The sequence below is a fragment of the Danio aesculapii genome, chromosome 20 (genome assembly GCF_903798145.1).
Source record: "Danio aesculapii chromosome 20, fDanAes4.1, whole genome shotgun sequence".
Taxonomy (NCBI): Eukaryota; Metazoa; Chordata; class Actinopteri; order Cypriniformes; family Danionidae; genus Danio; species Danio aesculapii.
Genome location: NC_079454.1, coordinates 39,810,573 through 39,825,773, shown reverse-complemented (window position 1 = coordinate 39,825,773; position 15,201 = coordinate 39,810,573). Strand labels below are relative to the sequence as shown.

Below are 15,201 nucleotides of genomic sequence, written 5' to 3'. Positions count from 1 at the left end.
ATTTCTGATACAGCATAACAACGTAATCATATACAAAAAAAACTGAGAGAGCTTTGATGATAATTAAAGCAATATTTGCTTACTACAGTGCTAATTTATCACTAGAAATGCCATCAAAAGTGGAAAATGTTGCTAAAAAAACATACTTTTACATACATTTCAAATGTCAGAAATAGTGGATTGTGGGATATCAAAGGCAGCAAAGGACACATCTATTCGAAGATGGTACCTCCCGAGACCGGAGTAAAGCAAAATTTGTATTCAGATGTGCCTTGATGTATTCCTGCCTTGGAAAGGTGCCTACAAATGCAGCATTTTAGAGCTTTCAGACACAAGCTGTATGATGTATTTGATCAAATATAGCATAAAATATTAATCCATTATTTATTGTTGATTTTAAATAACTATTTTCTACTTGAATATACAGTGGTCCCTCGTTCATCGTGGGAGTTACATTCTAAAAATAGCCCACAATCGACTCAATAGAATGGGTTTGGCAAATAATAATGTTTGTTGGAAATGTCAAAAAGAGAGAGGCGCATTTATTCATTGTATTTGGGACTGTTCACTAGTTCAGCTTTTTTGGTACCAAAATCTAAATATTTTTAGTAAATGTATTGGAACGTTAATACCACTGTCACCAAGGTTATACTTACTGGGAGATGGGGAACAGATGCCAAATATTACAAAAGGAGAGTTCACAGTCATCATGGTGGGGATTTCAGTGACGGCTAGAGTCATCTTAAAACACTGGAAAACTCCCAGAACTCCAGAGTTTTAAACAGCTTCATAGAAACATTTACTTAATATATAATGTGATAAAATAATATTATTAGCAGAGCTTAATATAATAAGGGCAAAGCAGGGGTCCCTGTATGTATCCCAGTTTGGGTAGACTTTTGGTCTTATGTGACTGTTTTGTAATACAGTTTGAAGCTTCTCACCAGGTTCTTTTAATAATATTCTACTTTTGTCCATAGTAAGCCCTGTATACATTCTGGCTTTACATTTAGTAGGCCACCAGTGATCATTTGTAATATGTGTTTGTGTTATTTTGTCATGAACCAGAAGAAAACAATAAAAAATTATAATAATTAAAAAATAAAGAAACCCACAATAGGTGAAATCTGCGAAGTTGTCCGCTTATTTTTTTTTACAATTATTATAGATGTTTTAAGGCTGTGAAACCCCTCACTATACACTTTTCTCAGACAATGATTAACATTTTCACACTTTTCTCTCATTTAAACACTTGTGTAACTTCTACCTTCCTTTAGCATATCCAGGAGTCAAACCTTTTGTGCGATGGTTAGCCTTGTGGGTGCTACCACAGGTGCTTTTCACAGTACAAGCGTTTTATCGACTTTGTGGGGAGAAAACTTGCAAACATGCAGTACAGCACTTCAGAGTCATACTGCTAGCGAATAAGATGTATGTAAATTTGGTAAGCTGAACGCATTCTGTACTGTACAGGAGACATGGCATGGAGGAGACTGATTGACAATGGTCTACAGCCAGTCAGGGGTGCGTTTCCGAAAACCATCGTTAGCCAACTAAGGTTGTTAATTTGGTGTTTCCCAAATACATTGTTCCAACGAACTTTCGCAAACTGCATGGTAAACTTGTACAATTGCAATTACACCTCTAGAGCTGTGGTTGGAAGCATAGTTCCTGCTTGTGTTCTGTTTCCAGTTATCCCCCTATGCCGTATTCATTTAGAACGTTCCAACTTTTAAACTTGGAATGATTAAAAAAACGTTAACGTCATCTCTTTTAGGAGTAATTTGCTTTCCAAGTATTTTTTTACAGTTCAGTTTTAGCAATCTTCATATTGGCAATTGCAATATGCACCTTCGCAGTGCACTTTCAAAACATTTATGCCGTTTTGAACGCAGCCGTGACTCATGACGAAAGCTACAGGTGATCTATTATTTAAAAGCTGAATTTACGTTATGTCTCCAAAGCTTGTGAAAACATAAATATAGCGCATATGTTAATGCTTTTAATTTATTGTAGGTTATTTATATAACCTACTATAATTTGTATGTGCCGTTTACATACATTTCAATTAATATGGGAAACAAGTGCATGTTTTTATCTAAACTAAAATTCTATATAAAAAATATTTTAAAATGTGTGTGCATGTAAAACAATATAATTTGAACAAAAAATTACTTTTTAAAAATTAATTTTTTTTAAATTTTTTTTTTTATAGGGAGTTACATCACCCCGTTTAGAGCGTCATTATGGACGTTTTACGTTATAACTAACGTGGTTCAAACGACAGATCTGCGACCAAAAAAAAACTGGTCACTACATCGCTCTTTTCCCAAACAATGCATCGTACTATGATAGTTTAGCCGCGACTTGGACACAAAACACAATACCACTATTTTAAAATGTAGGTTTTTTTGCTAGTCGTCTTATTGTTCTTGTCTATCAATGTTCTAACTAGTTATGCTGCTTAATAGGTTTATAGAAATGTAAATGTAATTCAGTAATGAACCGACGTTTAAAAAACAACAGCATTTTTAATGTCAAAGATTTAGAAATGCGTGTTGTTGCCAGTGTAAACTCAAGACACAGTGGAGATGTGGTTCAACAGGGAATTTCTCAAAAAGACCCATGTTGCGTTTAGTGTTTAAATCACTTAAAGGTGTTAATGGTCTGGGAATGTGTTGTGTGTGCATACACGTCTAATGGCTTTATCAACATGGGGTTGTAATCTGTGAGATCAGCAAAACATAATCATCTTACGCAAAGGCATTCTGAGAATGGGCAAGCCATTGTGCTGCCTATCATTGCATGTTGGTGGTACGCTTCTGAAAATATAAGCGGAAATATATCATTCATGTTTTCTCCGTAGCATTTACGTCCTTTGTTGATGTCTTTCTCACATCTGAAAACCACACCTGTATGTTTCAACGTGAGCACAATTCAACATTGCCACACCTTGTATCCGCCCAGTGTGTGTCTGTGTACATAGTTATGTGTCAATAATGCTGCATGTGAAGCAACTCCTGTTGGATGCAGTGAATGTTTTGAATGCATAATTTAATGTTGTTTTTTTTGTGGTTCTCCAGCTTGAATCATGGCAGACGCCAAGCCGCCCTCTGACAGACCTCAGAGGAAGATGTCCACTACAGGGGACAGTTTATACAAGGTGCTGGGACTGGAGAAAGGAGCCACAGCAGAGGACATTAAAAGAGCTTACAGGTACAGTAAATGCTGTCATTTTATTATTTTCCCATTTTTAATGGTGATACAAGTAGGGTAATTATTAAAATGTCTAATTATTAAAAGTCTTAAAATGTCTTCAATTTCAAAAACACAAATTTAGGCCTTAAAGTCTTAAATTTACTGAAATATTGTCTTGTAGGTCTTAAATCATTTTAAACAGCTCTTAATTTTCCTTTGTTTATACTTTTCCCAGTACTGGGTTGCGGATGGAAGGGCATCCCCTGCGTAAAACATGCCAGAGTAGTTGGCAGTTCATTCTGCTGTGGCAACCCCTGATAAATCAGGGACTAAGTTGAAGGGAATGAATGAATGTAAAGCTACACAATCGATTCAACACGCATCAAATCACCAACAATACAGCTCAATAAAACTTTTAGCCAAACTATATTCATAACTGATATTGTCAATACAGTCTGCTGTGCATACGTTTAGTTTTGTACACAGTTAAGGTCTGCTTTTGACAAATTATTTAAAATATAAATGAAATATAAAATACAAGAAATAACAAACTAGACTTAGTATTTTTCTGATTGACCATTTTTAAAAATTCTTTGCTTTTAGTCCTATATAAGTCTGAATTTATATTCTTCATAGTCTTAAAGTGCTTGGTGAAACCTGCAGAAATGCTGTACAAGATAAACCTGTTCATAAAAATTTAGACTATATACACTGGGAATAATTTTTGCATGGTAGAGAGATTGTAATATTTTGTCTAATTTTAGTATTATTCATATTTTACTGTTTTATTTATTTATTTTTTATTTTTTTTATTTTAATCAGTAATTTTATATTTTACGCCTTCTAATTTTATGCGAAAGTTATTTTAAAAAAGTAATGTAGAAAAAAATGTCAATCACTATAATTAAAATGTAGCTAAAGATGTTTTGTTAAGTGTATATATGTTTATTCAATATTAATACTATAAACTGTTGGTATAAATATTTATTATAGATAAAATTTAAACTGGAAAAATCTATGTACATCATTGTTTTATTTTCATTATTATTTTTTTTAAATCTGAACACAAACCCTTTTGATTATTACTAGTATTATTATTAAAGCATTTAAATGTTTGGGGTTCAGACTCTAATTTTCTTTTTCTTTTATCCTCTATTATTTTAGGTGATTTATATATGATTACTAGACAAATGCGGACTAAACTTAACGTTTCCGGAAGCAATCTGGTCACTTTCATTTCATGTTTGACAGTGGCATAATAAATCAAAGGAGAAATTGATGGGTTCATGGCTTTGCTGTAGGGTTGTCCAAAGTATCGACTTCGGTACCAATTGGTACTAAAATTTTAAAAATATCCATTCCCAGCTAACATTTGAGTGAATTCTTATACACTGCTGATTGGCCATTGTGTTCATGCACTCAACAGAAATCACTGTGTTTGGTCGTTTTAGAAATTTCAGTACTGATTGGTACTGAAGTTGATTCGATTGACAACACTTCTTTGCTGTAAAACTTAAATCATTTCAATAAACAGCCATTTATGTATTTTGCATTGGCCATGAGAGAAGCAGTATCGAAACTATGCATGTTGTATGTTCTTCGATCATGGTTTTAACACATGCACGATTCTTTGCTTTTACAGAAAACTGGCTCTGAAATACCATCCAGACAAGAATCCAGAAAATCCTGAAGCTGCAGAAAAGTTTAAAGAAATTAATAATGCCAACTCAATCCTCACTGATGAGACTAAGCGCAAGATCTACGATGAGTACGGTTCCATGGGACTCTACGTGTCGGAGCAGTTTGGAGAAGAGAGTGTCAAATACTACTTCCTCATGTCAAAGTGGTGGTTCAAGGTGAGAGCTAGTTTTCATATAAGCAGAGCTATTATTTACCCTTTACTTAGTGTGTTGACCTACCTGGAATTTCTGTAGTGGCATATTTGCCAGGTCTAGACTACACAATATCAGCCTGATTTGGCACAATCAGTTGGATGTAGTGTGTTGTTGTGGTGATTTATGAGTGATAATAGGGATCGGGATTGCAAGAATTCATCAATAAGTTTTATATAGTTTTCATAGTCGTTAAGGAGAGAGCTCACCCAAAAATTTACTCCAAACTTTTATTAGCTTCTTTATTTTGCCTTTACTTGTTCCTAGCCTGTTTGACTTGCTGTATTCTGTTGAACACATATGGCTCGTTTCCTCTGAGTGGTTTGATTAATAGGAGTACAGCACTCTGGAGTGCTTTAGCTCACCACTTTTAAACATGGTGAGCAAGATATGAAGTGAGGCAAGATATGATCGTATTGGTGCTGTTACTGGAATTACACAATAGAGTGTCTGGTGTCTATTTTGTCTTTTTTTTTTTTTTTTTTTTTGTGGGACTCTTGGTGACAAGCTTGAATAGCTTGTTTACTTTTTCTGAAAATCATCCACTTGTTTTAACCTTCTTGTTCACGTTGCAGTAGTTGCAAGCACCAAGTGTAGTTTGACATTTCTTGTCCATGATTACACCATGAACATTTTCCATAATCTGACCCGGGGCCTGAAGCCAGATTAGCTGGCTAACCGGTTAAGTTTCAGTTTAGTTTGCGCAAAGTCTGGGTTTTATGTACCATGAGCTTAGCTCATCTCGGCTGCTCCATAAAACATGGAAATAAAGAGTGATTAAAGCCAATAGTACCCTTTTGGTGGGCATAGTGTACGACAGTTTCAGTCAACGTCATTCTCGCTTGAGGAAATGTCAACGTAAAGCTGTACGGGTCATTCACATTTCATATAAGAAGCACTTCCCACAAAACAGATGATTTATACACATAAATACTTGTGTATAAATGTTCATTACTAACCTTTCTAGGAACATGATTTGATTTTAACTGCAAATCAATGATGGTGCAAAACAACCTACTGTAACGTCTGCAATTATATAAAATAAATAAATAAATAAATCAACATATATGAACACATACAGACTTTTACAGTCTCTGATGTTACCAATTACAGATAAACTACACACAGCATACATTTAGTTCTTATCTGGCTTCAAAAACAACACTAAATATAGCCCGCAGTCAGAGCAAACCTCTCATCTGTATCTTTAAACTTCACCAGCACATGTAACTCTGTTAGAAAATAATTACGTCATTCCGAGTTCATAATAGTCCAAAAGGTGATCATAATAGTTAAACATGGCAGTTTGTTCATGTTTTAGGTTGCTGAAAGAATCGTTTGCTCTTTTGTTTTTTCGGCTTTTCCTTTGAGTTTTCGCGCTTCACTCTCACATTTGTCAGACGCACTTCAATAATCACACGCACATTATTATCATCAGCTCAAGAAGTTTGCACATGATGCACATGCAACTGATCGCGAGCTCTCTGGAGAAAGTGAAACTGCTCGCACTTTTAGATGACCTCGTAAAACAACAGGGTGCAACAGATTTTGTTCTTCTTGGCTTTGTGGCTGTTCACCAAGGCGATGACAAGGTCTGTTTGAGCTCGGGACAACCATGGCCCATTATTATATGTATATATTATTACGGCATAATGTCTCTGCTGTGTATTTAAAATGACGCTTCCTTTGTTTACATTCTCCTGGCTTGTGCACGAGCTAGTGATTTAAATCTGTAAACCAATAGTGTTCAGCTGCGCGTCTTGCTCTCCTTTTTGGTATCTCTTTGTTGTAAAAAAATTGGTATGGTACAGTTAGATTTTTGGTTCCTTTTGACAGTAGAAACGGCTATAAAAGGATACCCGTACCATAATGTACCACTCAGTGGAAACAGGCAATTAATGGTACCTAAATCCCAAGATTGGTGAAAATTAAACTGAAACTTAACTGGCTAACCAGCTAATCCAGCTTCATGGTACAGGCCCTGCAGTCTGAACGCAGCATCAATTACTTTGTAGTTTTATTGAAATGAGAAGTTGTGTGAATTTTATTTAATTTTGAACACATTTCATTAATTCATTCACACATTTCAATTATAATGGGAAAATCATTTTGGTAGTTAGGTGTTGGAATAAATTATTTGTTTTATTCTGTAAACATTTCTTCCAGTTTTCAAATAAGTTTTATAGTTTTCAGACATGTTTATCTTCTCTAAATCAGTGGTTCTTAACCACCAGGCCATGGATCAATTGGTACCAATCAGCACAAGAAATCATTCATTATTTCTGTTTTATGTATTATCAGAGTTTGAACGATCTTTTAATTTGAAAAATGACTATTCTCTTCATTACATCTTGTTCATTGAGCGGCCAAATTTAACCCACAAACAGCAAAATAAGTGAGAAACGCATGTTTTTTGGAAAGTTTCTTTGCTAAGGAAAAAGGCCCAGGGAAGGACCCACAAACTGCCAAAGAATAAATCCGCAACCCATTTGACAACAAATCAGGTGAATCCACAATGTCTGTGCAAGAAGATCAACTGATGGAGGTCGCAAATGACAACAGCCTTTTAGGGGGCTTTCGCATATTACATCGTTGTTTCCACGAGCCTTGTGCGCGCTAGCAGCTTGACGCGCTCGTCCCTTTTAGGCGCACCTAGTTGACTGAATCCCGCGAGCGCACCACGAGTCCCTTGACAAGAATGGACCGATCAGCTTCAGTTTGTATGCAATATACACATTTCGGTAAGACTACTTATATCAGACAAACACCGAACACCCAAACACTGAAAGTGCTTTTTCCGTAAATAAAACTCTAATCAGAGTGACAGCAATGTTTTTCAGCCTGTCTTCCTCTGAGAAAACGGTTGATGGTCGCCTAGCAACCTACAACCTATGAAACAACCACCCCTCGCACCCCTCTCCCTGGTCCGCGATAAAATTGTCAAGCGTTCACTGGTCCGCAGTGATAAAAGCTTGAGGACCACTGCTTTAAATGACAATATTTATATGTGAAAGTTGTGAGAACTGTTATCAGAACTTTATAAAATAAATCATATAAAATATATAAAGATGTTATATTTAAACCCATATATGCGTGATAAATCCAGTACATCCAGAAACTGAGAATTCTGTTCATTCAGTCTTCAGTTGTAATATATATAATATTTCGCTCATTCTGATTTGTCACTGAACTGTCACCAAAAGCAGTTAGTGGATAATGGAAAAGGCATAATGATAACAAAGGAAATTTCCAAAAACCAATGCACTCATAATTGGAACAGAACAGATGTGTTTTTTTTTTGTTTTGTTTTTTTTTTAAACCAAGCTTTGGTCTCTGCCATTCCACATTCTGAATATTCCTTACAGGTGATACTGGCTTTAAAATCCACATGTGCTCAATTGATTTCTGTATTGAAGGGCACCTATGGTAAAAAAATCTACTTTTCAAGCTGTTTGGACAGACATATGTGCATGTATGGTGGATAGACTGTCATATTGGGGTGATATAAGCACACCCAGTGCTTTTTTTTTTCAATTTAACAACATAAAAAACGGTGGACCAAATGGAGCTGTTTTCAAATCGACCGCTACCTGACGTAGGAGAGCGGTCCCCCCGCCCACCAATATTGATTGACAGGCGCGTCATCATATCCTCAGTTTGTTGATTCACATCCGCCATTTTCAGCGTGAGTCGAAGCGATATCACTAAAGAAACACCCTAGCTCTATTTTTAGATGCAAGGCTCATTGGGCTCAACACAAGATCAATATTCTCCACATTATCGCTCTAATAGGAATTATTGGTTGTATCTTTAGGTAGGTTTGCAAACATGTATACTTCTCATTGAGTCTACCTTATACTTCAGCCGTTTGCATTTCTCGCGATCCCAGAAGCTCCTTGTGATCTTAACTAGCATGTGTTTTAGAATTCTAAACATAGGTTTCTATCAGGGTACACTCAAGTCGACGGCTGAGCGCCGCGGACCGCTGCAGAAACCTATGATTAGAATTCAAAAATTCGTGGCGCGACGATTCGGGACACATGTTTCTGCCGCGCTACAGAGAGTGTCTGGTGTGCCGTATCGCGGCTTCGAGCGGCGCATCCGGTGCCTCAGTCAAAGTTAATTCAGTGTGCGTGGTTATTAGTTTCTGTGTACAAGCTCGGCACTTGAAACTAGCACACAGTTGGCTGTAAAACTGTACAAAGACACAAATGATTTTGTACTCTCTGCTTGGTCTGTGTCAAGAGTCGTACATGTACGACTGAATGGTGATCCTCTCTCCTCCATCTGCTTGTCAGACTGTTGCAAATGCAGAGCGGGTGAGCTCATGGCCCCGCCCCCTTGTTACGTTGGCGGGAAGCCGAAACTAATTTACATGTGAAGCAACACACCCATAAATCAGCGAACTGTAGACACGCCCCCAACATGACACTTTTTAACACATTATAATAAAAAATCTGAATTGTGTTTTAAACTGAACCTAAACTGGCACACTCAGTTTACCTCTTTTTTAAGATTTAATATTAATATTATGGTTCTTCTATGTTCCCTTTAAGCCTGCTTGAGAAAAATATTTCAGGCTGGTATTGGCAATGTATTTTACCAGCCATTTTCCTTGTTTCATTTTGGGAACTTCCTAGCCTGATAATCTCTCATGACCAAGATTGACTAATAGTTTGTAGTAGCACCTTACAAATTTAACCTGTCGTTGTGGAATTAAATATCCAACATGTGGCTTTCTGAGAGAGTCGTCTCTAATCTGAGGTCTGTGTCTTATCTCCAGGCTACAGTCATGTGCTGTGCGGTATTCTCCTGTTGCTGCTGCTGTTGCTGCTGCTGTTTCTGCTGTGGAAAGTGCAAACCACCAGAGGAGGATGAAAACTACCAGTACGTGGACCCAGAAGACCTGGAGGCCCAGATCAAAGCAGAGCAGGATGGAGGAGGTGAGTTTGTTGGGAAGGCGTGCTTGTTTTGATCTGACTCTAGCTTTTTTGGTTTTGTTTTTTCAAGATGCTTGTGCTTATCTGGCATTTTGATGATGTTGCAAATGACACAAAAGACCAATGAATTTGGCAATGACCTGTATGAATCATGATGCAAAAATTAATACATCCATCAGAAGAGTTGTTGAGTCAACATTGCGCTTTATTGAAATGCAGTTTTGAGCTAAATGTATTTTTATATAATAATGTGTCATAATCAGGGTGTAATACAGTATATATGTAAAATTATTTACTGTATATATTAGAATGTTCATTGTTTGATGACATTTAAAATTATTTATATATAAAATATTTATCTTTTTTCTGCTCTTTCAAACCACAGTGTTTGACTGTTCAGCAAGTTTTTAATCATTAAATTAGTGCTGGCCAAAAATTCATTTCAATTAACCACATCTAAAATAAAAGTTTGTTTTTATAATGTTTATATAATTTATTTTGTGTGTGTAATACACACTCATACGTTAAAAACAAAACAAATGTATTTGCGTAGATATTTAAATGTATGTGTATGTATTACTTGTATCATATAGACCATTTTGAGGGATGTAAACAATAACAATGGTCCCAACGTATTTCCTGTTTCACATTTTTAATTTCCATAGCTTCAGAGAATCCCAAAGCATCCACGTTGATAAATATTGTTATGATATCTGTTTTAACGTTAAGATATGATAGAATCGCCTCTTGTTACAGTTATGAAATAGTTTGGCAACAGGTAGGAAATGTTCATAGGCCAATAACATCACCTCATTGAAATGGTCTATACATACAGTTAGATCCATAAATATTTGGACATCGACACGTCAGACTGTAATTGACTGCAAAGGATTTGCAACCAAGTATTAAAATGAAAGTTTGATGTATGATTATTATTCTGTCCAATTACTTTTGGACTCTTAACAAGTGGGAGGCACATATGCAAACAGTTGTAATTAATACACCGTTCAACTGATTTGGATTTAAATACCCTCAAATTTAAGCTGACTGTCTGCAGTTAAAGCACATCTTGTTCGTTTCTTCGTTCAATCAAATCGATTGTTTTGGTGTATAGAACCAGAAATGTTAGAATTGTGTCGATGTCCAAATATTTATGGACATAACTATATATTTTATAGCCATTTAAAAATATTTTCTCAAATACATTGTATTTTTGTCACTGTAAAAAAGTTGTCTCAACTTAAAATGGTAAGGCAGCTTGCTGCGCAGATTTTTTTTTTTTTTTAATAAATTGTTCCAAACAATTCCAACACATTAAGTTAACTTAATCGTTTTTACAAATTTAAGTGGGTTGATCATAAAACAATTAATTTGTCCTAAAAAAACTTGAATAATTGTGTTGTTTCATCTAATTTTGTTGTTTAAAGTTATCATTTTTTCAGTGTACTGCACTTGACTTGATGTAAGTTAAGTCAACTAGATTTGTTTTTACATAATTATACACCGTACACAAACATAAATATAAACCTTTATTTTGGATGTAAATAATATCTGCCCAGTACAAATAATAATAAATTGATAATAAATAATAAATTTCTAAATGCAATAATTTATTCTGATTGGTCAATCACAACATTAAAAGGCATGATATTACCCAATAACAACCAATTAAACCAATAACAATCTCTCTAACATCTGCCATTTTTCCTTCAAGGTTTATTATGTTGAAAATAGCAGAGTAGATTTTTTTTTTTTCAAGTTTCTGGAATGAATAGAGAGTTCAGAAGAACAGCTTTTTATCTGGAGTGGAAAAGTTTTGTGACATCGTAAATGGATCTTCTGATAGATGCAGCTTTCAAACGCTCCAGTTTATCGCTTGGTGTAGAGCTGATCATATCTGTTGAGCGCGTGAGCACAATGGCCAATCAGCGTTTAAGATCCTGCTCAGCACTCAAATGTTAGCAGAAATTTGGCATTTTTACAATTTCAGTCTTTTAGGACCGATAAGTACCGAAGACAGTACTTTAGACAACACTAATTGGGTATGTGGCTCATACTGTGAAATTTCAGCATCATAAGAAGAAAAAAAATTCTGTCTTTGAAGTCAGGTTCGATCAATGAATATGTGTGGAGATAGATTGCCTTCAGAATCACCCATCATCTTCAAACATTGCACTGCATTTTATATTAATATTCTTAATAGTCTCTATTCTGGTCTGCAGTTTATCTTCGTTTAAAAGTCAAATAAATGAAGTGTCGAGTGAGACGGGGCTCATTTCACTTGTCTGGCCTCAGTCATTTTCTTGATGGACATTTTGAGCGTTCAAGACGTATATGCGTATCAGTCAACTAGGACACTGGCTATTGAGTCCCTCATCTTCCTGATGCTAATGTAGCTTTTCTATTATTTATTGGATGCTAGACACAAAGTGTTTCGTCAGTTTTGTAGTGTCTAAATTTAGCATTAACAAATGTATAATCATCAAGTTGAGTAGACAAACAGTTTTGGCATGTTACAGGTTTGTAATGCAGAGAATATTTTTACATAAACGTTTTCAATTCATCTTTATCTATCTTTATTCTATCGCGCTTTTACAATGTAGATTGTCAAAGCAGCTTAACATAGACATTCTAGTAAATTAACTGTCAGTCCAGTTTTCCAGTTGAAGCTCAGTTCAGTGTGGTTTAAATTTCACTGGTGAGCAAATCTATCGATGTGCAGCTCCACAAGTCCCAAACCAAGCAAGCCAGTGGCGATTTTTCTGTTAATGAAGAAAGTGTCATCTTATTTTTGTGAATAATATTATTAGATGATGTTATTAGGAAAAAGTATTGTTTGAATATATTGTTTACACAAACCAAAGTGTAATCATAAAGATATTGACCTTTTGTAAATGATGCACTCTGAGTAGATTCAAAGCAAGCGTTCGCCTGCAAATGAAAAATTGCTACCAATTTGCTCTTCCTAAGGGCATCCAAGATATAATTGGATTTTTGTTTTCTTCGGGAGATCATTAAAGAAGGTTTTATAGGGAGTTTATTTTTTATGCACACACTGGTTGTTTCATTCCAAAAGACCTCGGCGGAGCCAGGGGTGGTAATTTTGTTGTCCTGTATGTTTAGTGTTTCTCTCTTTCAGCTCCTCTCAAAGTCCTGGAACCCTAAAATCAATTTTAATGAGGTTTAATAAAGAAAAAAAAGTCTCCTACATGTAGGGCTGGGCGATATTACAAAAAAAATATCACGCTATCATGTTTCATATCATACGATATCGATAATTATTGAATATTTTCTAACAATCCATTTAGCAATATTAGAATTTCTTTGTTATTTTACCACTTTATTTTAATTTACAGTGCCAGTGTTGTATAGAAATAAAACAGTAAAACAAGTTTAGACGAAACAAAAGAAAAAGTGTAGGATTTTCTTACATTGAGTGAAAGACTTCTTTTTAGATATCTTTGGTATATGCACTGTTTTAATAATTGTGCACAATACATACATGTAAATGTGTCACTAAAAAACATATACAGCTGATTTAATTGTTGTTTATAAACCACATAACTGTGGTATACAGGATTACTTAAAACAACACTGGAATTGTGACCTAAAACACTGTGTGTTTCATATTTACATTCATTGTGGTTCTTTTCTATCCTACAATACTTTTTGTTGTGTTACTATTTAAGTGTGTTCCTTTTTTGCTCTGACAATGTAGCTATGTTTTCTATGGTTCTGTTCACTTTATTTGCACAACAGCTTAGTAGTGCTGTGTATAGTGTTAAGCAGGAAAAAAAACTGTACTGTATTTATTTATCAAAGATTTTTTTTTATAATTTGAAATGTTGTGCAGCTTATAGTTTTAAGCAGGAGAAAAAAACCTGTACTGTATTTATTTATCACAGATTTTGTGCAGCTGTCATTTTTGTGCAGCTGTTTATTTGTAAACAGGGAGGGAAAGTGTTTGAATTAAATTTTGCTCAAACTAAAGTTTTAATAAAGGCTTTAACTCTCAAGTAACCATTTATGGGAAAATACCGGATATATATTGTATACCGTCATTCCTCCTAAAATACAGAGATATGACGCATCGTGCAAGTCGCGCGCATCCATTGGAAATGACAAATTTACACCATAAGCTAATTGGCATTCAGCAGCCACATTTTAATAAAACTATAGCCTTCATACCGAAACATTTAATCATTATTGACAATGGTGTTCGGTCAATAAATATTGATACTGATTTTTATCGCCCAGCCCTACCTACATGTAAACTAACAGCAGGATTTCTGTAGCCAAAACAAATTCCTTGTGTGTGTGAGGCACATTTGGCAATAAAACTGATTCTGATTCTGATTTTATTTTTGGATCAAACATTCATTTAAATGTTTTACTTTTGGCTATCCTTGCAGTTATGTATGAATACAGTGCACAGAATTATTTCCTGTGACCTGTAGTATGAGGTAATGGTTTCCCTTTTACTTGACAGGTGAAACAATAATTATCGTTCAGCCTATACCTAGTCCTGGTCCAGAAATCTGCAGTGAAACTTTACCGGATTCAAAATGACTTGTAAGACTCTTCGACTGCATGAGTCACCACCGCATTGTGAATGTCAGCCTACACAACCCAGTGCTTGTCCATGATTCACAGCATTGTCTTTCACTGACATCTGAATTACTGTCCCGCTATTTGTGTTTGCTCTTACAAAGGCTTCAGATTAATCATTGGATCTGGTTTTCAGACTTTATTAAACATTGTAACTCCCAGCATCTTGACAACATGACTGAGGCTTATTAAACAGTGCTTTCAGAGCTCATTAAGTAGATCAAATATTTTCCATATTAAGGAGTTCCAAATGAATGCACTGAAAGACTATGCATTGTACTGAAACCCAGAGACCTGCATTACAGATTTTGAGATATCAAGATGTGTTTGCTTTGCATGGCCCATGCATGAGTCTAAAGTTTGCATGATAGGCGTGGATGTCTGTGTTTTGCATGTTGTCCTCCGACCATGCCTTTTTCTGCTGAGTACTTTGAACCTCATATAGGTTCTGAGGTTTGGTGTCCAGGAGATGGAAATAATTTTAAATGAAATACTTTTTTAACAACAACTGCCGTTATATCAATATAGTTATATTTATTCCATGGTCTGTTTAAATTCTTGAT

General features: G+C 35.3%; 1 protein-coding gene across 3 annotated transcripts in view; it reads left to right on the top strand.

The window, feature by feature from the left end:
* Window positions 1-15,201, top strand: part of dnajc5ga (DnaJ (Hsp40) homolog, subfamily C, member 5 gamma a) — a 28,719-nt gene that overhangs the window by 6,982 nt on the left and 6,536 nt on the right. For 2 of the 3 annotated variants that reach the window (XM_056481248.1, XM_056481247.1), the window contains exons 2-5: window positions 3,084-3,216; window positions 4,841-5,054; window positions 9,874-10,033; window positions 14,520-14,602. In XM_056481248.1, coding sequence (XP_056337223.1) covers window positions 3,092-3,216; window positions 4,841-5,054; window positions 9,874-10,033; window positions 14,520-14,599 — 579 coding nt within the window. In that variant the 5' untranslated portion in view covers window positions 3,084-3,091 and the 3' untranslated portion in view covers window positions 14,600-14,602. The remainder of the gene's footprint in view (window positions 1-3,083; window positions 3,217-4,840; window positions 5,055-9,873; window positions 10,034-14,519; window positions 14,603-15,201) is intronic. The other variant, XM_056481246.1, reaches the window with a different exon arrangement.